The sequence below is a fragment of the Silurus meridionalis genome, chromosome 2, assembly GCF_014805685.1.
Source record: "Silurus meridionalis isolate SWU-2019-XX chromosome 2, ASM1480568v1, whole genome shotgun sequence".
Lineage (NCBI taxonomy): Eukaryota > Metazoa > Chordata > Actinopteri > Siluriformes > Siluridae > Silurus > Silurus meridionalis.
Genome location: NC_060885.1, coordinates 26416055 through 26440540, shown reverse-complemented (window position 1 = coordinate 26440540; position 24486 = coordinate 26416055). Strand labels below are relative to the sequence as shown.

The following is a 24486-nucleotide window of genomic DNA, read 5'->3' as shown; positions in this document are numbered from 1 at the left end:
TGTTGTCATTTTTAAAGTATGCCAGGTTGGTTAATGACATGTCACTGGTCTAACGTGGCATATAAATGTATTAATTTATAACTTTGTAATTTTTTAAGAATCAGTGGCTGAAATTTGTATTTAAGTTTTTTTTAATTGTAGTCATGATCAAATTTGACAAATGTTTAAAATGATGTGGTGGTGTTTTTCATTTTGGTTTTTGTACTCATGGACTGAATGGTAAATACAGTTTACTTTACAGTAAAGAGTTAAATATAGGACATTTGTATATACAGCATGTAAATTAAAGCTACCCTTAAATTAAAATTATTTTTAGTGTTTTTGATTTACTATCAAATTACTAACCCAGCCATTAGGGGGGGCACAAGCCAGTGCACTCTTAGTGTCGGTCCCAAGCCAGGGTAAATGGGGAGGGTTGCGTTAGAAAGGGCATCCAGCGTAAGACATGTGCCAAATCAAATATGCGGATCATGAAGGAGAATTTCATACCGGATCGGTCGAGGCCCGGGTTAACAACGACCGCCACAGGTATCGTTAGCCGACAAGGTACCGGTGGAAATTGGGCTACTGTTGGCCGAAGGAGGAGAAGGAGAGGAGGAAGACGTCTACAGAGACGGCAGGAAAAGGAGCAGTGTAGGAGAGTAGAGGTTCGGGTTGGTACTTTAAATGTTGGTACTATGACGGGTAAAGGGAGAGAGATAGCTGATATGATGGAGAGGAGAAAGGTAGATATGCTGTGTGTTCAGGAGACTAAGTGGAAAGGGAGTAAGGCCAGGAACATTGGAGGTGGATTCAAACTGTTTTATCATGGTGTGGATGGAAGAGAAATGGTGTAGGGGTGATTCTGAAGGAAGAGTACAGTAAGAGTGTAGTAGAGGTGAAGAGAGTTTCTGATAGGGTGATGATCGTGAAGGTGGAAGTTGAAGGATGATGATAAATGTCATCAGTGCCTATGCTCCACAAGTTGGCTGTGAGATGGAGGAAAAGGAAAGATTCTGGAGTGAATTAGATGAAGTGGTAGATGGTGTACCTAGGAAAGAACGATTGGTGATTGGGGCAGACTTTAATGGGTATGTAGGTGAAGGGAACAGAGGTGATGAGGAGGTGATGGGTAGGTATGGTTTTAAGGAGAGGAATGTGGAAGGGCAGATGGTGGTAGATTTTGCTAAAAGGATGGAAATGGCAGTGGTGAACACGTATTTTAAGAAGAAGGAGGATCATAGGGTGACGATAAGAGTGGAGGAAGGTGCACACAGGTGGACTATGTGCTATGCAGGAGATGCAACCTGAAGGAGATTGGAGACTGTAAGGTGTTGGCGGGGACAGTGTAGCTAGACAGCATCGGATGGTGGTCTGTAGGATGGTTTTGGAGGCGAAGAAGAAGAGGAGGAAAGTAAGGATTGAAAGAAGAATAAGATGGTGGAAACTGAAGGAGGAAGAGTGTAGTGTGAGGTTCAGGGAAGAGGTCAGACAGGGGCTTGGTGGTGGTGAAGAGGTGCCGGATGATTGGGCAACTACTGCAGGAGTGATGAGGGAGGCAGCTAGAAAAGTACTTGGTGTGACATCTGGAAATAGAAAGCAAGACAAGGAGACGTGGTGGTGGAATGAGGAAGTGCAGGAGAGCATTAGGGGAAAGAGGTTGGCAAAACAGAAGTGGGATCGACAGAGTGATGAGAAAAGTAGGCAGGAGTACAAGGAGATGCGGCAGCAGGTAAAAGGATGTGGCGAAAGCCAAGGAAAAGGCATATGAGGAGCTGTATAAGAGGTTGGACACTAAGGAAGGAGAAAAGGATTTATACCGATTGGCCAGGCAGAGGGACCGAGCTGGGAAGGATGTACTGCAAGTTAGAGCAATAAAGGATGGAGAGGAAATGTGTTGACTAGTGAGGAGAGTGTGTTGAGAAGGTGGAGGGAGTATTTTGAGCAGCTGATGAATGAGGAAAATCACAGAGAGAGAAGGTTGGAGGATGTGGAGTTGGTGAAGCAGGATGTAGATAGGATTAGTAAGGAGGAAGTGAGAGCAGCGATTAAGAGGATGAAGAATGGAAAGTCGGTTGGACCAGATGACATACCGGTAGAAGCGTGGAGATGTTTAGGAGAGATGGCAGTGGAGTTTTTAACCAGATTGTTTAACAGGATTCTGGAAGGGGAGAGGATGCCTGAGGAATGGAGAAGGAGTGTGCTGGTACCGATCTTTAAGCATAAGGAGATGTGCAGACCTGCAGTAACTACAGGGGAATTAAGTTGATCAGTCACACCATGAAGTTATGGGAAAGAGTAGTGGAAGCCAGGCTGAGAGAAGAGGTGACCATCTGTGAGCAACAGTATGGTTTCATGCCGAGGAAGAGCACCACAGATGCCTTATTTGCTTTGAGGATGTTGATGGAGAAGTATAGAGAAGGACAGAAGGAATTGCATTGTGTATTTGTGGATTTAGAAAGCGTCGACAGAGTGCCAAGAGAGGAGTTGTGGTATTGTATGAGGAAGTCAGGTGTGTCAGAGAAGTATGTGAGGGTGGTGCAGGACATGTATGAGGACAGTGTGACGGCAGTGAAGTGTGCAGTGGGTACGACAGACTGGTTCAGGGTGAAGGTTGGACTGCATCAAGGATCGGCCCTGAGCCCTTTCCTGTTTGCAGTGGTGATGGACAGGTTGACGGACGAGGTCAGACAGAAGTCTCCTGGACTATGATGTTTGCAGATGATATTGTGATTTGTGGTGAGAGTAGAGCAGGTTGAGAAGAGCCTGGAGAGGTGGAGATATGTGCTGGAGAGAAGGGGAATGAAAGTCAGTAGGAGTAAGACAGAGTACATGTGTGTGAATGAGAGGGAGGGCAGTGGGTGATGCGGTTGCAGGAAAAGAGGTGGAGAAGGTGGAGGAGTTCAGGTACCTGGGGTCAACAGTGCAAAGTAATGGAGAGTGTGTTAGAAGTAAAGAAAAGAGTGCAGGCAGGGTGGAGTGGGTGGAGAAGAGTGACAGGAGTGATTTGTGATAGTAGGGTATCTGCAAGAATGAAAGGGAAAGTTTATAGGACTGTGGTGAGACCTGCGATGTTGTATGGATTAGAGACAGTGGCATTGAGTAAAAGGCAGGAGGTGGAGCTGGAGGTAGCAGAACTGAAGATGTTAAGGTTTTCGTTGGGAGTGACGAGGATGGACAAGATTAGAAATGAGTTTATTAGAGGGACAGCATGTAGGATGTTTTGGTGACAAGGTGAGGAGGCGAGATTGAGATGGTTTGGACATGTGCAGAGAAGGGACATGAATTATATTGGTAGAAGAATGCTGAAGATGGAGCCACCAGGTAGGAGGAAAAGAGGAAGGCCAAGGAGGAGGTTCATGGATGTGGTGAGGGAAGACATGCAGGTAGTTGGTGTGAAAGAGGCAGATGTAGAGGACAGGGTGGTATGGAGACGGATGATCCGCTGTGGCGACCCCTAATGGGAGCAGCCGAAAGAAGAAGAAGATTTACTATCAAATTACTATTGTTTAGGGATTTTAATTATATTTACTCAATTTTATTTATGAGATTACCTAAATGATTTGAATCTACTTAATTTTTAAAATTATATTTACTTAATTTTATTTATGATATCAGTTCATTTAATTATTTAAATCTACTTACTACAATTTTTTTTAGTCACATTTATTTAACTTTTAAAGTATATTTCAATGATTTCACAGCTTTCAAATTTACTAAATTTTTTTAAGTTTAAAAATGCTTCACCAAAAAAATTGAGTAGATCATAGTAAGAGTTTTTACAGTGTGGATCCTCATTGGTAGAGCCAGCAGTCACAGGAGCTCAGAAAAGAAGCTTGAAGCGTCCTTTGCCGAATAATGATGATGCCTTTGAATTACTTTTAAAACGAGAGACTGAAAGAGCAGAACCACAGATACTCCTGGCAGAGGAACAAATCAAGCTGACCAAACTGCAGCAAACCAAAGCAAAACTTCAGATCCGCCTCCTAAAAGCAGAGCTTGGAAATGCTGGTCTCTCCTCCTCAGATGAAACAGAACCCTGAACATTCTTTATTTTGTTGACTATTGGACATTTAACCATTTCATTTTTTTTTAGACGTTTTCAAAATATCCACAATGTATTTGTTAGTGTATATTTGTTTTTTTGTGAATCAGATGAGGGGTCATAAAATAAATTATGAATGGAAGTGGATGTTTGTTATTTTTGTGTTTTGTCTCAAAATAAAAAACTCTTACAGTGACCCCATGTTGGCTCTTCTACTTCTACCTGTTCTTTACATAGCTGGTAGCCCACATTGTATGTTGTCCCATTTAAAGCACAGGTAATCTGAATTTGGTAATCTTGAAAACTGTGTATCTGGATCAGGGTGATTCAGTTGAATGTTGCTTTGAAAAACCGGTATAAAAGTAAGATGGATTACCTGATCCTGGATAGGAAAAAATGGGATTTCCAAATCCGGATCATTTTGATCCAGATTAAACTTTTTGAACAACTGGCCCCCGGAGACTAAAAAGAAGATATAAAAGTATTAAACACTGAGTAACGCTTTTTTCTGTTTTGCTAAATTACACACTGTATAGATGCATTTGGAGACATTAAGGTTACACAAAATAGTAAAAACTAAATGCAAATTGTCTAACAGATTGCATTTTAAAAATTATTTTTTTTTAAACAGCCCCCTATTGCATAATAACATTTATTTATTCAGGAAATAATAATCACATCATCATTAGACTCATAAAAATTCATATTCTAACCCTTACACCATGTTAACAAGTGGGTGATGTGGTGACATTGTTCTATACTCACTATTTTGGGTCCAGGCAGCAACCAGTCTTCGGGCTTGTATGGGCTTTAACACTGGCAGCAAATCGTTTTCTGTGATGTACTTTAAATCATCTGTGGTTGCCGCACCAAGTGTTTTCAAAGTATCTTCAATGGACTTAACAAGTTGATCAGGAAGGTCCGGAAGCACTCCTGCTATCGCATCCCCTATGTTCTTTAGCAGCTGTGATTCAGCCATATCTTTTAAGACAAACAAACAAAGAGTTTGGTCTCTGGTCCAATGAAATTAAGGCATTCAGTCAGACAAGATGCTGTGCTTCAGTGGAATAATCTGGTAACCATTTTTCACATAAGATGACAATGGCCACAAGTCAATCAGTTCACTGATGAGTCTGCACTCTAATCTGCCAGTGTCTTTTTTTTACTGAGTACATGTGGTAGTAAGAAATAAATTCAGCATCATAAACTCTCATGAGAAAATGAAGAGCTGAATCATCCATAACAAAAATCAGCATAAGTTCACCAAACTCCACTGACTCATCATACTTCATGACAAAAAACTGCCCTTCCTGTAAGCAAAGCCATTGTACTGAACATCAGCTGGAATCTTCATATTCCTTTCAGAAAAACCAAAATGTAGGACTGCGTCTTTAACTTGCTCACTGTAAAGCTCCAAGTAAAATGGTGAGCCATCTTTTATGCTGGAGGACTGACTGACCCAGCAGAAAGGAAGGCCTGGAACATTTGATGTCTCTCTGAAAGAGTCAAGCACAGGTTTTTGAAAATTTTCAGATGCCTTGTGCATCTTTTGCAATAACTGTGCTTGCTCTCAAAGCGCATCGTCCAAAGCCTGATGAGAGGGCCAAATTTTAGGATTAGCCCTGGATAATGTCCTAAGTAATGGTGTTTAGGTTTTAATTTGGTATTAGGAAACAATGCCTTTCTGGTTTCCAAATATTCTTGGATGAGAGCATCCAGATAAGTAACCTGGGACTTGGAAATTTGCTGAGCACAAATTAAGTCAACGATGTCCTTGAGCTGCAACGTTAACTGCCAGACATCATCTTGAGGGTTCTGCACATTTTCTCCAATTATGAGAGGTAAAAGTCTCAAGAAGTTCCAATTTTGAACAGCTAGTCCACTAAGTTTCAATGTTTTGATAAAGTATATGTTCCTTTGTATTTAAATTGCTTGATGTGCCTGTTCAGAACTGTGTAAGTGAACCATTTATTTGTGCAGATGAAATATTTGAGGTAAAGAGCAAGATCATATGAGCGGACACCCTCAAAAATGTCATGACCAAGACATGGGGCATGCACAGGTGTGCAAACATCAAAGTTTTGTAAAGAATTAAACACAGACCTGAACTTTATCCCCTGTACTTCTGACACGTCTTCTCTTTCCAGCTGTTCTGTGGCAGATCTATAGGTTTCTGGAGTCCTCTGAGGTCCACAGACTGCTGGATCAGCACCCTGAAATTCAGTTTGAGTTAACAGACAATATATGCATAAATATACTGATGAACTGAAATTTTCTGTAAAAACCCCTAATACAATGAGAGCCCAGGTTGTCTCCAGCAATGCAGTAGAGAGCTTCCATCACAACAGTTTTGTCTGCCATCGTTATGCCATTCTCCTCTAGTACTTTCAAATCGTTCAGGAGTTCTGAAAAAACTTTGTCATGGCCAAATTCCATAAAATCCTTCTCCCTAAACAGTAAAACTAGCTGCATATGATTAGCATTCGACCGGGCATGGGGAGGAATGTTGAGTAGAGAGAAGTACACAGCCAAAACCTTGTGCTTCTTTTTTGCAGAACCAAGTGGGTTCACTACTTCAAATGCATCCTGGTATAGAACCAGCTTGAGACAATTTGGATTTTCTTTAAAAAATGTGCTTGACACAAACACATCTCCATCACAACACTCACTGAGAACATCTGCTCCTGAAACATCAGGATCCACTGATATGAGACCTTGCCAAAAACTAGATTCCAGTATATTCTTCAAAGTATTTAGCACAGGAACATAAGCAAATCTCTCAGTTCTGTTCTCGTCTCTGCCCAGGAATACTTTTTTTGGTTCAACATATTAAACACATCTTTAAAGCACTGAACTCTTGAGTAAGCAGTTCTCATAGGTCCTGTGTGACAAGCAGAGAACAAGTCAGATTGTTTTACGGTGTCACAGATTTTTATAACATCCTCATCTGAAACTGAAATATTTTTTTTAGAGTGAGCTTAGTCTATTCAGTGTATACATCTGTCCCAATTCATGTATATTTTGTATTTCTTTAACAATTGTTTGAATGGTAGATGCTGGCAGAAGATGCTGTCCTTGTAGTTTAATGTAAAACATGCACACATTTCTGAGATACAGGTCACTGAAATTAGGCCCATACATACAAGGATTTTCTGTGTCTGACACACTGGCAGCTTCCTGAATGGTGGCACTTGTAGTTGGACTCTCTGACCGAGTATCTTTGTTTGAACCCCAAATCACATTTTCTAAACATTTGTGTTTTCTAGTCATATGGGAGGTAAATGAAGATTTTACAGAGAACACACTTTGACATCCTCTCACTGGACAAGTCACATGTCGTCCCTCATCTATGTGTTCCTTTAAGTGAGCAATCAAAGCTTTAGTTCCCTCACACTGGCGTTCACATAGTGAAACGGTACAATTCAATACCATAGGGCAGGGGTGTCAAACTCAAATTCACAGTGGGCCAAAATTAAAAACTGGGACGAGGTCGAGGGCCAAACTCAATATTTATTGAAAAATTGACTGCAATTGTGCATGTTTTCCTTCTATCCAGATCTGTAATGTTGAACCTTTTCATATGGAAACAAACTTTAATTTTTCATAAACATTGAATCTGAAACAACAAAAGTTTAATATTATAAACATATAAAAATTAAATTTGAAATAAAACACATCAGTGGTATTCGTTTTTTATTATCTCTCTCTCTCTAGCCTTTTGAATTCCTTTTTAATGTAAATTCTTTTTTCACAGGCCAACAACAGAACAACCAAAAATAATAATAATTTCCTTCAATAAAAAAAAAAATAAAAAAAATAAAATAAAACATTTCAACTATTAACAGTTCATGCCTTGGAGTAGAAAAGTGCATAAAGACAACATTCATTCAAGCTCAGTTTGCTACACTCTGATTGACTTTGAATGGTTGAAGTCAGATTCCTGCATCTCTTCTTATATGAGCGTGCATCATGTCTGGGTTGATGCTCTGAGCTGAGGAAATCCTCAGGATAGTGAAGATGTTCATCAGTGAGACTCCTGAGTGGTGTTTTGTTCACCTTCATCAAAGAGAACAGTTACTCACACAGATATGTGCTGCTGAACAGAGAGGATTTGAGCAGCTTGGGCTGCCAGTTTCTCAGCGGTCTCAAATGACGCGTCAACGCACTAACAAAGCATTCTGGGATTTGTAGTATTAGCGGTGTATGCGCTATAAACAGGCGGGCCAGCTCTAATACACATTTAATATGATCTCGCGGGCCAAATATAATTACACCGCGGGCCTGAGTTTGACACCCCTGCCATAGGGGAAGTATTGTGAGAGACGGCTGCAGCACTGGTGTGGTGGCGGTAGAAGTGAGACTTTAAAGCGGCATATCGAGAAAACACCTGCTTACAGCTTACACATTGAAAAATACACCGGGGTTCATTACGATGCAGTCTGCAATTAAAAACATAAGCTTTCACGGACTGAACCGATTCTCCACATATGCAGCAAGAATACATATTCCATAGAACACAGCTGTGAGGTTAACTAACTTACAACTCTAGCCTGATATCATAAAAAGCTGGAAAATCCAGGCTGCCTTTACCTAAAGCCTTAAAATGGAGTTACACTTATAAGACGACCTACATTAATCCACACGTCTCTGAAACATCCACTACTGGCGTTAGAAAGCTGTTTTTTAGTCTGAGGTGGCTCACGTTAGTGCAGGACTTTAAGCTAAAGCTAACATAACTTTGCTCCTTCGCTGTCTGCAACACAACACTGTTCATAAATAAACAAATTTAGATATTTTTCTTACCGAAGTAACTGAAGACGACCTGTGGTTGAGGTTAAATCCAAGAAAATAGAAAAAACTTGGTGAAAACGATGATGCCGTAGTCCAAAGTGAGCGGGGCTGCAAATACGTTAATTGCCTGATGCAGTGCGCTGATTGGCCCGTTTGAATTCAGGCGCCTTGATGTGAAAGATTTCAGGAGGGAAACGATTTTGAATAAAATACTTTTCAAATCATACAGTTTTATTTTCCCTAAAAAATAGAGATATAGTATGATTTAAGTATAAATAAATAAATAAATAAAACAAGCACGATATTATTATTTTAAGGTTTTGTGGGATCATAAAAAAGATTGATTTAAAGTATAAAGAAGAAGAATATGCTGTTTTAAAAAACACAAAACAAAAGGGAACTGATAAAGACAAAGATTTAATTTTACTCAAATATGACACTTGAGGGAAAAAAATTCTAATACATTGTACACTGCTTATTAACACAACCAATGTGTGAAGGTGGAGTAAATCAAGAATGAATTCAGTGTAAAGTGATTTTGATTTCTTTATAGTGCTATTTAATTCATTATTATGTGAAAATATTTAAAAAATCACAATGTCATATTATAGCATACATTCGTTACCAACACAATCATACTTGCATTTAACAATTAAAGCCTGTAATTTTTTTTTAACAAATAAATATCAAAATCATAGTGTTTGACTGGTATACACTTTATGAAAATTTTCCATTTAAAAAAACACTGCAATAGTGCATTACGGTATTGGTAAATATTTTTTTCTGAGAACCAATATACAAATTACTGGTTTTCACAGATTCATTTATTTACGGGAAATTCACATTAAATCTACAGTTTTAAAATATTTTATAGTTTACGGATTTTTACTGTCACAATTTTACTGTTTATCACTGTTAAATATACGGATATTTTTTTACAGTGCAGTCTTTTTACCTAAATCCTTTTTCAGAACTTAGACAGTCTTATCATTTATATGGGGTGAAAAAACACCTAGGATTCGGAAGGGATTTCTCCAAAGAAAAAAATACTTATGCTGCCATAGCGAGTCTTGCCAGAGTCCACAACTGCACAATGTCCTTAACGTTTATACAAAAATAAGTATACCTAATTATGCATATCCTTTTCTCTACACTACAGTTTGCATCTGATCACCATCTCTACACACCTCAACATCGTTTAGCTGTAAAAAAAAAATAAATAAATAAATAAAAAACATTCGCTGCCACCAAGATGAGGATGGGTTCCCTCTTAAGTATCTGGTTCCTCTCAAGCTTTCTTCCTTATGCCATCTAAGGAAGTTTTTCCCTGCCCATCAGGGACAAACTTACACTTATAAAGAACAATTTTATTGATTCTATATTACCACATTATCTGTGTTAAGCTGCTTTGAGACAATGTCTATTGTTTAAAGCACTATGCACATAAACATTTATTAAATTGAATACCCCACTGTCCCATTTACTCATTGCCCCACCTGTTCCATCTACCCCATCTGCCTCACTGCCCCATCTTCCCCATCTGCCCCTCTGTCTATTTACATTTGCGGCATTTAGCAGATGTATAAAACTCCCTTTTCCCTTTTGAGCGACGTTCAAAAGTGCTTTGAGACTCCAGCAATTAATTAATCTACACTGGTATGCTGGCTTAATATAAGTCAGACTATAACTCTAGATTTTTACAAAGCATACTTGGAAAGTGCTAATTAAAGTGTTTTAAGAAGAGGTAGGTCTTCAACCGTCACTTAAAGATAGCCAGGGACTCTGCTGTATGGACATCTATGGAATGTTCTTTCCACCAACTCAGTGCCAGAACAGAGAAGAGCCTTGAAGTACACTTACCTTTCATCCTGAGAGAAGGTGGTACCAGTCGAGCAGTGCTGCAGGATCTCAGACAGCGTGGTGCAGTGCAAGGTGTGATGAGGTCTCTGAGTTGAGATGGTGTTGGTCCTTTTTTGGCATTGTAGGCAAGCATCAGTATTTTGAATCTGATACGTTTACTGGAAGCCAATGAAGGGAACGCAACAGTGGGGAGGTGTGGGAGAACTTAGGCAGATTGAACACAAGTAGTGCAGCTGCGTTTTGGATCATTTGCAGTGGACGAATGGCATTCAGAGGAAGTCCTGCCAGCAGAGAATTGCAGTAGTCCAATCTCAAAATGACAGTTGATTGTCCATACTTACCCCAAGGTTGCAAGCAGTGGCTGAAGGGGAGAGCAGAGTGTAATGAAGAGTTAGTTGGAGATCCTGACCTAGAGATGACCTTGATCACCTGGGATAACCAGCAGTTCTGTTTTGCTGTTTTGGTATCTGAGGGAGGGAAAGAAAAGATGAGTTGAGTGTCATCTTCATAGCAGTGGTAAGAAAACCCATGTGAGTATATGACTTCACCAATGGAGACGGTATAGAGGGAGAAAAGGAGGGGACCAAGTACAGAGGACAGCAGTGGGACACAAGTGGTAAATCTGCATGGGGCAGATGTGGATCCCCTCCATGTTACCTGGTATGAGCGACTTTTCAGGTGGGAAGCAAACCATTCCAATGCTGTTCCACAGATACCAAGGCTCCTAAGGATAGACAAAAGAGTCTTGTGATTGACTGTGGAAGATAAGTACAGATGACAGCTTGGCTGATTGAGCAGCATGTAGTATCTCAGAAACAGCCAAAAGGGCCATCTCTGTGGAATGTGCTGCTTTGAAACCAGTCAGAGATTTAGAAAGAAAGGAAAGAAGTAATTCTGTATACTGTAGTTGTTGATGTCTGATGGTTTCAGAGCAGGTTTCTTTAAGATGGCAATGACACTTGTTGCTTGAAGGTAGTTGGCACATAGTCAGATGTTAAGGACCCGTTGATGATTGTGGAGATAAAGGGCAGGAGATCTTGTGAGATTGTATGAAGCATAGTTGAAGGGATTGGATCCAGAGGGCGGGTGGTGGGATTGCAAGATTGGATGTATCTCATCTGATGTTAAGGTTAAGAAGCTTGACAACGAAGAAGTAGGGGATTCCTGGCTGTGTTGTGTAGTCATTGTTGGGGAGGAAGTGAAGGTCTGGCAGATTTCCCTAATCTTCTCATCATAGCAGGAGGCAAATTCATTAGCAGTCAGTGAGGATGGAGCAGGTGTGGCAGGGGGGTTGAGTAGTGAAGAGGTGATGTTTTGGAGCTTACAAGGATCTTGTGCACATCCGAAGAATATTTGGTCAGGAGTGCATAGTAAGGTCTACATCGAGTTGTGATTTTTTTCCACTTCCTCTTTTTGCTGATCTTGATCATATATTAGACCAAGATGGCGGTGCGATTACACTGCGAGGCTCAGGGTCTCTCCAGAATCTGCAATTCTGCGGTATTTCTGTTGCTTATCTTGGGTCTGTTCGTGCAGAACAGCTGTGCCTATACATCGTACACCAGACATGAGCTTTTGTATATTGGTTTACGACTTTCCGACAGTTTTGTTGACAACCTAAACTCCTTTCTGAGATCGCCAGAACACCCGAGGCCGCTCACTCTACCCGGCCGGGCGGAAGTGCTTGCACCATTATTACAGCAGCTTATATTCCCCCCGATGCTCATGCCAAGCTTGCTAGGAAAGAACTTTATGCGGCCATCAGTAAACAACAGACTGTTCATTCGGAAGCTGCGTTTATTGTTGCAGGAGATTTTAATCACTCAAAGTTAAAGGCAGTGCTCTCCAAATTTCACCAGCATGTTTCCTGTCACACCAGAGGGAACAAAACCTTAGACCATGTATACACAAACATGGCTGGAGCTTACATTGTGACCCCCCTCCACCACCTGGGACAGTCAGATAACCTTACTTTGTTCCTCATCCCCAAATATGCACTCCTCATCAATCGGGTAAAGCCATCAGTGAGAACCATCAAAGTGTGGCCCACAGAGGCAGATTTCACACTCCAAGAAAAGGTTTCTACACACAGACTGAAGTACATTTGCCTCTCAGGCCACCAGTGACATTCACACGGACATCGATTTCTACACCTTTTCTGTACTGGATTACAGCAATCCCACCATAAACAGTGTTACTACTCAGAAACAGATCATCACATACCCAAATCAGAAGCCATGGATGAACAAGGATGTGCGCCTCCTGTTGAAGGCATGCACTACTGCCTTCAGGTCAGGGGACGCTCAGGCCTACAGCACATCCAGAGCTAACCTGAAAAGGGGGATCAAAGAGGCCAAGCACTGCTACAAGCGAAAGATAGAGGAGCATTTTTCCAACTCTGACCCTCGCCAGGCCATCAATGATTACAAATCCTCCCACTCCACCCCCGCTGCCACTGATGTCCTCTTCTTGAATGAGTTTAATAACTTTTATGCTCGCTTTGAAAGAGACAACAGAGAAACTGCCACCAAGCTCAAACCCTCGGCTGATCACTCTCCAATCACACTCTCCTCCACATATGTCTGCAACGCACTGAGCCGGATCAGCACACACAAAGCCGCTGGACCAGACAACATCCCTGGACACGTACTCAGGGCATGTGTTAAGCAGCTCGCTGGGGTCTTTACAGACATCTTCAACCTGTCTTTTGCCCAAGCAGCTGTTCCTACTTGCTTTAAATGCACCTCCATTAAGCCAGTGACAAAACACTCCAGCCCAACGTGCCTGAACTACGTGCCGTAGCAGTGACACCCATTGTCTTGAAGTGCTTTGAGCAGCTGGTCCTGGCACACCTAAAGGACTCTCTGCCATCCACATTGGACTCTCACCAGTTTGCCTACCGCAGCAATGGAGGCACAGAAGATGCAGTTTCCATGGCACTGCACTCTGTGCTCACACACTTGGACAATAAGAACACTTATGCACGTATGCTGTTTGTTGACTTTAGCTTAGCATTTAACACCATCATTCCATCCAAGCCAAACTTGTAGATCTGGGCATCTGGATTATGGACTTTCTGACCAACAGACCCCAGCAGGTTCGATCAGGCTCCATCTGCTCCAACACTATCACACTCAACACGCCCACCCACAACACACCCACAGGGCTGTGTACTGAGCCTCTTCCTCTACTCCCTCTTCACCTCCGACTGCAGGCCTGTGAATGGATCTAACTCAATCATCAAGTTTGCAGATGACACTGCCGTGATCGGTCTCATCACCAACAATGATGAGACTGCCTACAGGGAGGAGATCCAGCACCTAGCCACATGGTGCAATGGCAATAACTTGCACCTTAACACCCCCAAGACAAAGGAGCGAGACAAGAGGCACACATGACATCACCCACATCAATGGGATGGCTGTTGAGCGCTTCTCCAGTTTCAAGTTCCTGGGGATCCACATCTCGGCGGACCTGTCCTGGACTACCAACACCTCCAGCCTGGTCAAGAAGGCTCACCAGCACCTCTTTTTCCTGAGGACACTGAGGAAAAATCAGCTTTCCTCGGATATCCTGGTAAACTTCTACCACTGCGCAATAGAAAGCATCCTGACCAGCTGTGTCACAGTCTGGTATGGGAGCTGCTCTGTTGTAGAGCCTAAGGCATTGCAGCAGGTGGTGAAAACCGCCCAGCGCATCACAGGGACTCCACTTTCAGCCATGGGGGACATCCAGAAGAAACGCTGTCTGCGTTGAGTTTGCAGCATTCTTAAGGACTCTCTCATCCCACCCATAGACTGTTTTCTCTTCTGCCCTCTGGCAGATGTTTCAGGTGCCTCCGGACCAGGACCAGCCGACTAAAGAACAGCTTTTTTCCTAGAGCTGTGTCTTTATTGAACTCTGCCTTTCACTGATCCTACTGCCCTTCATACACTGCTACATCTCCCCCCATACCTCACACTTCGTTATTACGTTAATGGACTGTCTACACAAAAACTTATGCTCACTTGTACTCTTGCTCATTTCTCACCTTACACTTCGTTACTGCACTAATGGACTGTTGTGTGTAGATGTTCTTAGTACCAATTATATGCATCTCTGGTGAGTAGGTTGTATTTTATTTAAATTTTTAATGTTTTTGTCATGCTATTAGACAAATATTGATTCTGAACCGCTCCAGGTGATGTAGGTGGCACAGTTGCAGTTGTAGTGTAGAGGTTTGGAGCTTGCTATAGTAAAATGGTATTCCCCATCCATATGTGAAAAGCCTCTCTCTATGTAATGCCAAGCGTTGTTACATTGCGGTTTTGTATTGTATTGATGGTTTCTATAATTGCGATGTGATAGTGGTGGTATTAAGAGGTGGATTAAGTAAGTCCCCACTAATGGCCCAGGTACCAAATGCACGGCCCACCACTCAGTGTTATGAATATGTGATTAATATATTCTATTACTAAACTAATTCCAGTATAAGTGTTGTCAGTCACTGGATAGGAAATAAGTCTAGCAGGTTGTTAATAATTTTATTGTGTATGATTAATTGTGTGTTAATGTAGTTATGGGTTCACTGCAGTTTTGAGTGTAGTGGTACGAGGGTTTGGTGTGGAGGTGGTGCTGTATTTTTGTTCCAAAATATCACAGAGATCTAATGATTGTCTTCCATTTTGTTAAGTATTTTGTGTTTTCATGACATAGCTTCCTGATGGTATATTGTCAAATTTAGAAAAATGTGTTGATCCCCCTTTGTAGGAATTTGACAAGTTTGGCATTGTGGCATTGTAGCATGATCCTAGGTTTCCTGAAAGATGGCAATGTCCATGTCCCTCAAACAATTTCGAAAAATTTTAACTTTTGTTTCCAAAGCCTGAGGAACATATATATATATATATATATATATATATATATATATATATATATATATATATATATATATTAGTTATAATACAGTTTCATGAATTACTAAATGCGTTTTTATTTTTAGGTGAACTACCACATGACCCAAGCATGCGTGTTCTCAAGTCACATGACATTAGCAGGCTAAACTGGTTTATGCTAGCTGAGCTAATTCTGTGTGCTAACAGAGATGTTTATGTTGCTTGCCCAGAAATCAGGAAATCATTTTCCCTTATTTTCACATTGTCAGCTATTTCTTGTGCTAGTATGTGAGCAAACTGCTACGAGTTGCTAACATTAACCTAGAAATCAGTAAAATGCACTAATTGAACACAGAAAATACACAACCTTTATTTATTACAGATTAACAGACAATTAGATTTTTCAAGGAAATAACATCATCTTTGTCTTCATCACTACCATCATCATCATGTTGAGGTTAATGTTGATTTTCTGTCTTATGCTTGGTGAAGAAAAGGGAGCGACACATTATGAAGGAAATTCAACATAGTGAGACGCTTTTCTCATTTCTGTCTCACATTATGTGTCTATCTGTCGGTTTCTTTATTTATCTGTCTGTCTGGGATGATGTTAGCTCGCTGCTGAACACTACAGGAGGATGAGTTTCACTCAGACATTACAGTTTCATGCAGATATATTAAGTTGTGATCAGGTGATATTTATATTAATGTAATTAAGATTACACAGTGTGTGTGTGTGTGTGTGTGTGTGTGTGTGTGTGTGTGTGTGTGTGTGTGTGTATATGTGTGTGTGTGTGTGTGAACAGCATTGCTGAGACGAACAAATGCACTACACAGGATCCTTCTTCTCTCGCTGAGCGATTCGGTGGAGCTTCATCTCAGTCAGCTGGATGTAGCGGATCACATTGGTATCTATTATACACACAGACAAACAATTTTACAAAGACTGAAACACATTAACATTAATGTTTGTAACTGTGTGTGTGTGTATATGTATGTATGTAGGTAGGTATGTATGTATGTATGTGTGTGTGTGTGTGCTATGACCTGTGGGTTCCTGTTTGTGGGACTCCTGCAGGTAGTGTAGGGCAGAGTTATAGTCTCCCAGGTGATAATAGGCCACACCTGAGCGGTACAAAGCTTTAAAGTTCTCTCCCTCCTTCCTGAGAACCTTCAAACAGTACTCCTTCACCCGCTCATAATTCACCAGCTCCATCTGTAACAGACATGCTACACACATACACACACGCAAACACACTCTCTTGTTCAGAGTTACAGTTTGATGTCATAGCTACATGTGATGCTCATGTCTGTGTTAGTGATGATGTCCTAGCAGGTCACTCTTAGGACACTCTGACCTTAATATTATATTACAGTAAACACCTAATCATTTCCATCTGTCTCTCCCTCCCTCTTTACTTTTTCTCTTTCCCTTTCTCTCTCCTTCCCTTTCTCTGTTGAGCTACAAATGCTCCTGAAATAGCAGTGACCCTGTCCCCTTCTGCTCTTTCGGATCCATCCTGATGCTCTGATGAAGTTCTGAACTCCTCCCTCCTGCTGAGGATGATCCACATGGACAGACAGAAAGTACATGAGATGACTGTGGATGGTAAATGTTTAGTTACCATGACGATGGCTTTGGGCTAGATAGAAAAGATTTTTACCCAAGCCTCCAACAGATAATAACAAAATAGACTTTATGATGAAACTGTGATGATGGATATTTGGTGTGTAGCATATGAATTCAGTTCCTCCCCACATGTTGTCTTAGGGAGTTTTTTTTCCTCACACCATCACCTCACCTAAAACTGCTTTGTGACTGCTACAGTACCGAAAATAATTTCGACAGACCTTCTCCTTCAGCGGTTTCAACATTGTACATACTGAAGTATACAAACTATGAAAAAACACACATGAAATTATGTAGTAAACAAAAACGTGTTAAAGAACACACAATATGTTTATATTTTATAGAATCCAAAGTTATTCTTTGAATAAGCTTTGAGGACAGCGCAGCAAACTAGTGGCATTCTCTCATCGGATTCACAAGGTCGTCACCTGAGTTCTGGAAGCCACCATCCAGCTAGACGGGCTAACCGCGTTTCATGCTGACAGAAATGCTGCATGTGTGTTTATATCAACACGGAATGGTGCAAGAACTATGCTATTGCTCATCGCTAGTGGAGTTTGTAACTGTTAGATGCAGATCGTTTTATTTACCACGGGAATTCACCACTGTGGCTGCAACCAACGGCGATTCCATCAACTTGGAGGAGTACACATCATCAGTGATCAGCTACATCAGCAAGTGCATTGATGACATGACCATCTCCAAGACCGCCACTACATGCTCTAACCAGAAGCCATGGATGACTGCAAAAGTGCATGCGCTGCTGAAACAAAGAGACTCTGCCTTCAGAGCAGGGGACAAGACAGCCTTAAGAACAGCAAGGGCCAAACTGTCCTGTGCCATCATAGAGGCGAAGCACGCACACGCAAAGAAAATCCATGACGACTTTCAGGACAGCGAAGACACCTGGCGCATGTGGCAGGGCATCCAGGCGATCATGAACTACAAGACATCACCTGCTTGTGACTGTGACGCCTCCCTCCCAGATGCGCTGAACGACTTCTACGCCCGGTTTGAGGTACAGAACAGCGTGAAGGCGAGGAAGACCACACCTCCTCCCAGTGACCAGGTGCTCTGTCTAACCACAGCTGAAATGAGGAAAACTCTATGCAGAGTTAACCCACGGAAGTCTGCTGGACCAGATAACATTGGTGGATCCTGGACTTCCTGACTGAGAGACCTCAATCAGTCCGTATCGGGAACAGCATCTCCAGCACCACCACACTGAGCACTGGGGCCCCTCAGGGCTGTGTGCTCAGCCCACTGCTGTTCTCTCTGCTGACTCATGACTGTGCACAGCTCACACCACATCGTCAAAGTTTCTCACATCATCAGCAAGAACGATGAGTCAGCATACAGAGAGGAGGTGCACCATTTAACAGCCTGGTGTGGAGCCAACAACCTGTCTCTGAACGTTGACAAAACCAAAGAGATGGTTGTGGACTTCAGGAGAGCACAGAGCGGCTATTTTCTACTGATCATCGATGGATCCTTAGTGGAGATTGTCCAGAGCACCAAATTCTTTGGTGTTCATCTGGCGGATAACCTCACCTGGTCACTCAACACCAGCTCCATCAGAAAGAAAGCCCAGCAGCGTCTTTACTTCCTGAGAAGGCTGAGTAAAGATCATCTCCCTCCCCCGATCCTGACCATGTTCTACAGAGGGTCCATTGAGAGCATCCTGAACAGCTGCATCACTGCCTGGTTTGGGAACTGCACCGTCTCGGATCGCAAGACCCTACAGAGGATAGTGAGGACAGCTGAGAAGATCATCGGAGTCTCTCTCCCCTCCATCATGGACATTTACACCACACACTGCATCCGCAAAGCCAACAGCATTGTGGACGACCACACACACCCATCACACACACTTTTCACCCTCCTGCCATCAGGAAAGTGGTTCCGAAGCATTCGGGCCATCACATCCAGACTGTGCAAGAGCTTTTTCCTGCAAGCCATCAGGCTCCTCAACACACAGAACTAAACTGGAACTCACACACACACTCACACACTTGTGACATTTCTTGCTCTCTTAATGTACTTTAGAGCATCAGTTGACTCCTGCAAAAGAAAAGCGTGAGTACAGAGGACAGTCTCAAGAGAGGAAGACCAAGTAATAATTAGAATTATAAGCATTGATTTAAATAAATGTTTCTCTGAGTTTTTGTGGCAGACATATTTCAACATCCTCTGTTCAGAGGAGAATATGTTAGTCAGACCTTAATGGTCGAATTGTAGCACAGAAACCATTAATATGGAAGAACAAAAGAAGAAGTGACTTGCTTGGGCCAAGGAACAGGAATAGACATTTGATCAATAAAAAACTGTGCTTTGTTGTGGTCCAAATGTGAGAGGTTTTGTGCTAACTGCTGTGTCATTGTTAGATCTACAGAGGGTGAACAGACTGTTCCTGAATGTGCGGTTCCCACTGTGAAGCATGGAGAAAGAGGTGTGATGGTGTGGAGGTGCTTTGTTGGTTAATTAGTTAAAATTGAGAACACACTTAAACACCAGAATGGCTGCCATAGCATTTGCACTTAATTGGACCATCATTTGTTTTCCAACAGGACAACAGACCCCCTTACCCCCCTGTAGGTTCTGTAAGAGCTATTTGTTCAAGAAGGGGAGTGATGGACTGCTGCATGAGATGACCATGGCTTTTGCAAACACCCTGACCTAAATCCAATTGAGATGGTTTGAGATAAGCTGGACTGGAGGGTGAAGGAAAAGCAGCCAACAAGCACTCAACACCTCTGGGAACTCCATCAAAATTGTTTGGGAAACCATTCCAGGTGTCGACCTCTTGATGCTGACTGAGAGAATACCAAGAGCAAAGCTGTCATCAAAGAAAAGAGGGCTACTCTAAAGAATTAAACATATAAAATATATCCTGGTTATTTACACATAACACAATGTGTTTCACATTAACACATTTTTGTTCAATAAATAATTTGATTTTTCAGTATTCATTGTAGTTCAGTATACAATGTTGAAACAAAATAATTGAATAAGGTATGTCCAAACTTTTGACTTATGTACAAAACTTTTGTATGTCCAGTGTTAAAAGTGCTTCAGAAATAAAATTAAATTGGTTGCTAACTTTACGAAGTGATGTCACACAAAATATCCTCTATTTTGTATAGTGTGTGTGTGTGTGTGTGTGTATGTGTGCATCTGTGTGAGGTTTGTGTGTATGTGTATGCATGTATTATGTGAGGTGTGTGTGTGTATGTATAACTGTATACAGTGGGTACGGAAAGTATTCAGACCCCCTTAAATTTTCACTCTTTGTTACATTGCAGCCATTTGCTAAAATCATTTAAGTTCATTTATTTTCCTCATTAATGTACACATAGCACCCCATATTGACAGAAAAACACAGAATTGTTGACATTTTTGCATATTTATTAAAAAAAGAAAAACTGAAATATCACATGATCCTAAGTATTCAGACCCTTTACTGTGACACTCATATATTTAACTCAGGTGCTATCCATTTCTTCTGATCATCCTTGAGATGGTTCTACACCTTCATTTGAGTCCAGCTGTGTTTGATTATACTGATTGGACTTGATTAGGAAAGCCACACACCTGTCTATAGAAGACCTTACAGATCACAATGCATGTCAGAGCAAATGAGAATCATGAGGTCAAAGGAACTGCCTGAACCCTTCCTAGAGCTGTCTGTCCGGCCAAACTGAGCTATCGGGGGAGAAGAGCCATGGTGAGAGAGGTAAAGAAGAACCCAAAGATCACTGTGGCTGAGCTCCAGAGATGCAGTTGGGAGATGGGAGAAAGTTGTAGAAAGTCAACCATCACTGCAGCCCTCTACCAGTGGGGGCTTTATTTCAGAGTGGCCTGATGGAAGCCTCTCCTCGGTGCAAGACACATAAAAGCGTGCATGGAGTTTGCTAAAAAAACACCTGAAGGACTCCAAGATGGTGAGAAATAAGATTCTTTGATCTGATGAGACCAAGATAGAACTTTTTGGCCTTAATTTTAAGCGGTATGTGTGGAGAAAACCAGGCACTGCTCATCACCTGTCCAATACAGTCCCAACAGTGAAGCATGGTGGTGGCAGCATCATGCTGTGGGGGTGTATTTCAGCTGCAGGGACAGGACGACTGGGTGCAATCGAGGGAAAGATGAATGCGGCCAAGTACAGGGATATCCTGGACGAAAACCTTCTCCAGAGTGCTCTGGACCTCAGACTGGGCCGAAGGTTTACCTTCCAACAAGACAATGACCCTAAGCACACAGCTGAAATAACGAAGGAGTGGCTTCACAACAACTCCGTTCTCTGTTCTTGAATGGCCCAGCCAGAGCCCTGAATTAAACCCAATTGAGCATCTCTGGAGAGACCTAAAAATGTCTGTCCACCAACGTTTACCATCCAACCTGACAGAACTGGAGAGGATCCCCAAATCCAGTTGTGAAAAACTGTTGCATCTTTCCCAAAAAGACTCCTGGCTATTAAATACTGAGCAAAGGATCTGAATACTTAGGACCATGTGATATTTCAGTTTTACTTTTTTAATAAATCTGCAACAATTCTGTGTTTTTTTTGTCAATATGGGGTGCTATGTGTACATTAATGAGGAAGAAAAATGAACTTTTAGCAAATGGCTGCAATATAACAAAGAGTGAAAAATGTATGGGGGTCTGAATACTTTCTGTACCCACTGTATGTATCTGTGTGTATATCTAGGGTAAGGTGTATGTGTGTGTGTGTGTGTGTGTGTGTGTGTGTGTATCTGTGTGAGGCGTGTGCGTGTGTGTGTGTGTGTGTGTGTGTATGTATCTGTGTGAGGCGTGTGCGTGTGTGTGTGTGTGTGTGTGTGTGTGTATTTGTGTGAGGTGTCTGCGTTTGTATGTGTTGTACCTGCCAGACTGTTGTAACACTCCAGCTCTGCGCTCTCGGCCGCTCCTCGCTGTTCCTCTGTTAGTCCCGACCTGTTTGGAGATCTCGCGCTGACGTCAGCGTCCCCGAACCCGAGCGCGCGGCCCAGTCCTTTCATCTCGAGCAGCGCGCGGTGGTATTTCCCGATGGCCTCGCGGTACTTCTTGTCTCGGTAACACTGCGTGCCCTGCGTCTTAAAGTCCAGCGCGCGCTTCAGCTGCTCGTCAGGCTCGCGCGCACCGACTGCATGGTGATGATGGTGATGATGATGGTGGTGATGAAGATGATGGTGGTGCTGCTGCTGATGCTGTTGCAGAGAACGGATCTCACGCGCGCGCACACCGGCGGAAAGCTGAGCGCGCGGGGGCGGCTGCCGCAAAGAGCCGGTCACGCCCTCCGGAGCGATCTTCCCTTCACACCCGGACCGGTCCACACTCATCATCATCTCCGTGTGTGTGGGCGCGCGTGTGCGTGTATGCGTGCGTGCGCGCGCGTCCGAGCGTGTGTATCCCCCTTCCCTTCTGTTTATTCTCTCTGCAGCTCGCGCTCTATCCGGCGTGTCGTCATGTCTGTCGCGTGGTTCCGATGATATCTCCAAAGCAAAAAAAGAACCGGAACCAGAGCCGGTACATCACTGTTCATTTCATCTCTCTGTTTCTGTGTCTAGGGAGCAGGAATGTCAGAAGCGCTCGAGCTCGGGATGCCGATTGCGTCTCTAGTGAGACTCTTGGAACAAAACACCGCCCACATCTGAAGCACTAACCCCGCCCGCATCTCAGTTTATACCATTAACTATAAGAATAAAATTAAATAATCTCTCGAATATGATAATAATGATTATTGTCATAAAGTCCCCTGGTGGTCTAGTGGTTAGGGTGCAGCGCTCGCACCGCTGCTACCCGGGTTCGATCCCCGATCAGGGAACCATCCCCAGCCACTCTCAGTGCCGGTCCCAAGCCCGGATATATTGGGGAGGGTTGCGTTAGTAAGGGCATCCAGCGTAAAAACATGTGCCAAATCAAACGTGCAGTGGATCCGCTGTGGCGACCCCTAATGGGGGAAGCCGAAAGAAAGTTTATTGTCATAAAGTAGGATGTGCAACTGTAATGCACGAGTTTACATGTCGAATGTACACTACCGAACTAAATCTTTAGGCAGGTGTGAAGAAATGCTGTAAATTAAAAAGTTCATAATGTATTTTTTATCAATTAACAAAATGAAAAGTAAATGAACAGATGATATTTCCAATCAAAACAATACTTGTGAAATTCTTCAATTTGTGAAGGCTTTTAATTCTTACACTCGCACAATTTGTACAATTGCACAAATTCTGGGATTTTGTAGAATCAGAGTCAGGTGTATGATTAACCAATTCTACCAAGCAGTGAAACAGAAACAGCTGTTTAGGAGCTTCAGACTGATTGAGAAACACTAGTCAGGTGAGGTTGTGGAAGAGAGTTTCATGTTTCAGGTCCTCCACCATTGCAAGACTGGGCACAGCAACAAGGCACACTGTAGTTTTACTGCATCAGCAAGTAGGCAAAGATCTCAAAGCAGACTGAAGTTTTAAGATGTGCTCTTCAAGTTATTTTTTTAAGAAGCACAAAGAAACAGGAGATGTTGAGAAGCATAGATGCAGAGGTCAGCCAAAGCAAACTTAATGCAGCACTTCCACATCAGAAAATGTCCAGCAGCACCAGCAGCAAAGAACTAATAGAAACCAGTGGTAACCAAAGAGACCCAGTTATACCCAACTACTGTCCTAAGAATTCTGGCTAGAAGTGGTCTTAATGGAAGAATCAAGGCCAAAATGCCAAACATCTGACATGGCAACAAGCTAAAGTGACTCAACTACACAGGAAAACAGGAAATAGGGGCAGAAATATGGCAGCAGATACTTTTGACTGATTCAAAATCTGAAATATTTGGCTGTAGCAGGGGACAGTTTGTTCACTGAAGGGCTGGAGAGCGATCCAATAATGAGTGTCTGTAGACAACAGTGAAGCATGGTGGAGGTTTCCCAAAAGTTTGGGGCTGCATTTCTGCTAATGTAGTTATTTATTAATTATTTATTATGCAGTACCATCAGGGAGGCACCTAACTGGCCCCAAATGTATTCTGCAGCAGGACCTGTAGCAGGACAACTACACAAAAAATACAGCCAAAGTCTTTAAAAAACTACCTTCAATGTAGAGAAGAACAAGGATGTACTCTGTGACCCCCACAGAGCCCTGATCTCAACATCACAGAGTCTGCCTGGGATTACCTGAAAAAGACAGAAGGATTTGAGGAGCCCACATCCACAGAAGATCTGTTGTTAATTATCTAAGATGTTCGGAACAAACTACCATCCTTCAAAAACTGTGTGCAAGTGTGTATAGAAGATTTGATGCTGTTTTGCAGGTTA

The 24486-nt window shown here is 42.3% G+C and overlaps 1 protein-coding gene and 1 long non-coding RNA gene across 2 annotated transcripts; both read right to left on the bottom strand.

Moving 5' to 3' along the window:
• Positions 1-4450: 4450 nt before the first annotated feature.
• Positions 4451-8951, bottom strand: LOC124394882. The gene is made up of 4 exons (XR_006927569.1): positions 8828-8951; positions 6128-6237; positions 4790-5005; positions 4451-4486 (listed from the first exon to the last, which is right to left on the bottom strand). It is a non-coding gene; the product is annotated as an uncharacterized LOC124394882 (long non-coding RNA).
• A 6943-nt stretch (positions 8952-15894) lies between these two features.
• LOC124377428 (tetratricopeptide repeat protein 9A) lies at positions 15895-23045 on the bottom strand. The gene is made up of 3 exons (XM_046836911.1): positions 22062-23045; positions 16597-16779; positions 15895-16461 (listed from the first exon to the last, which is right to left on the bottom strand). Exons 1-3 carry the CDS (start codon positions 22522-22524, stop codon positions 16379-16381), a joined length of 729 nt encoding a protein of 242 aa, XP_046692867.1. The 5' UTR covers positions 22525-23045; the 3' UTR covers positions 15895-16378.
• Between the last annotated feature and the right edge of the window lie 1441 nt (positions 23046-24486).

What these genes read in the sequence shown, in the direction of transcription:
- LOC124377428 (XM_046836911.1), bottom strand. Translation starts at nt 22,524, where the DNA reads ATGATGATGAGTGTGGACCGGTCCGGGTGTGAAGGGAAGATCGCTCCG. An exon ending in GTGTTACAACAGTCTGGCAG is followed by an intron (nt 16,780 to 22,061) that starts GTACAACACATA and finishes GTATGTGTGTAG; the next exon opens with CATGTCTGTTACAGATGGAG. An exon ending in CCACAAACAGGAACCCACAG is followed by an intron (nt 16,462 to 16,596) that starts GTCATAGCACAC and finishes TGTGTATAATAG; the next exon opens with ATACCAATGTGATCCGCTAC.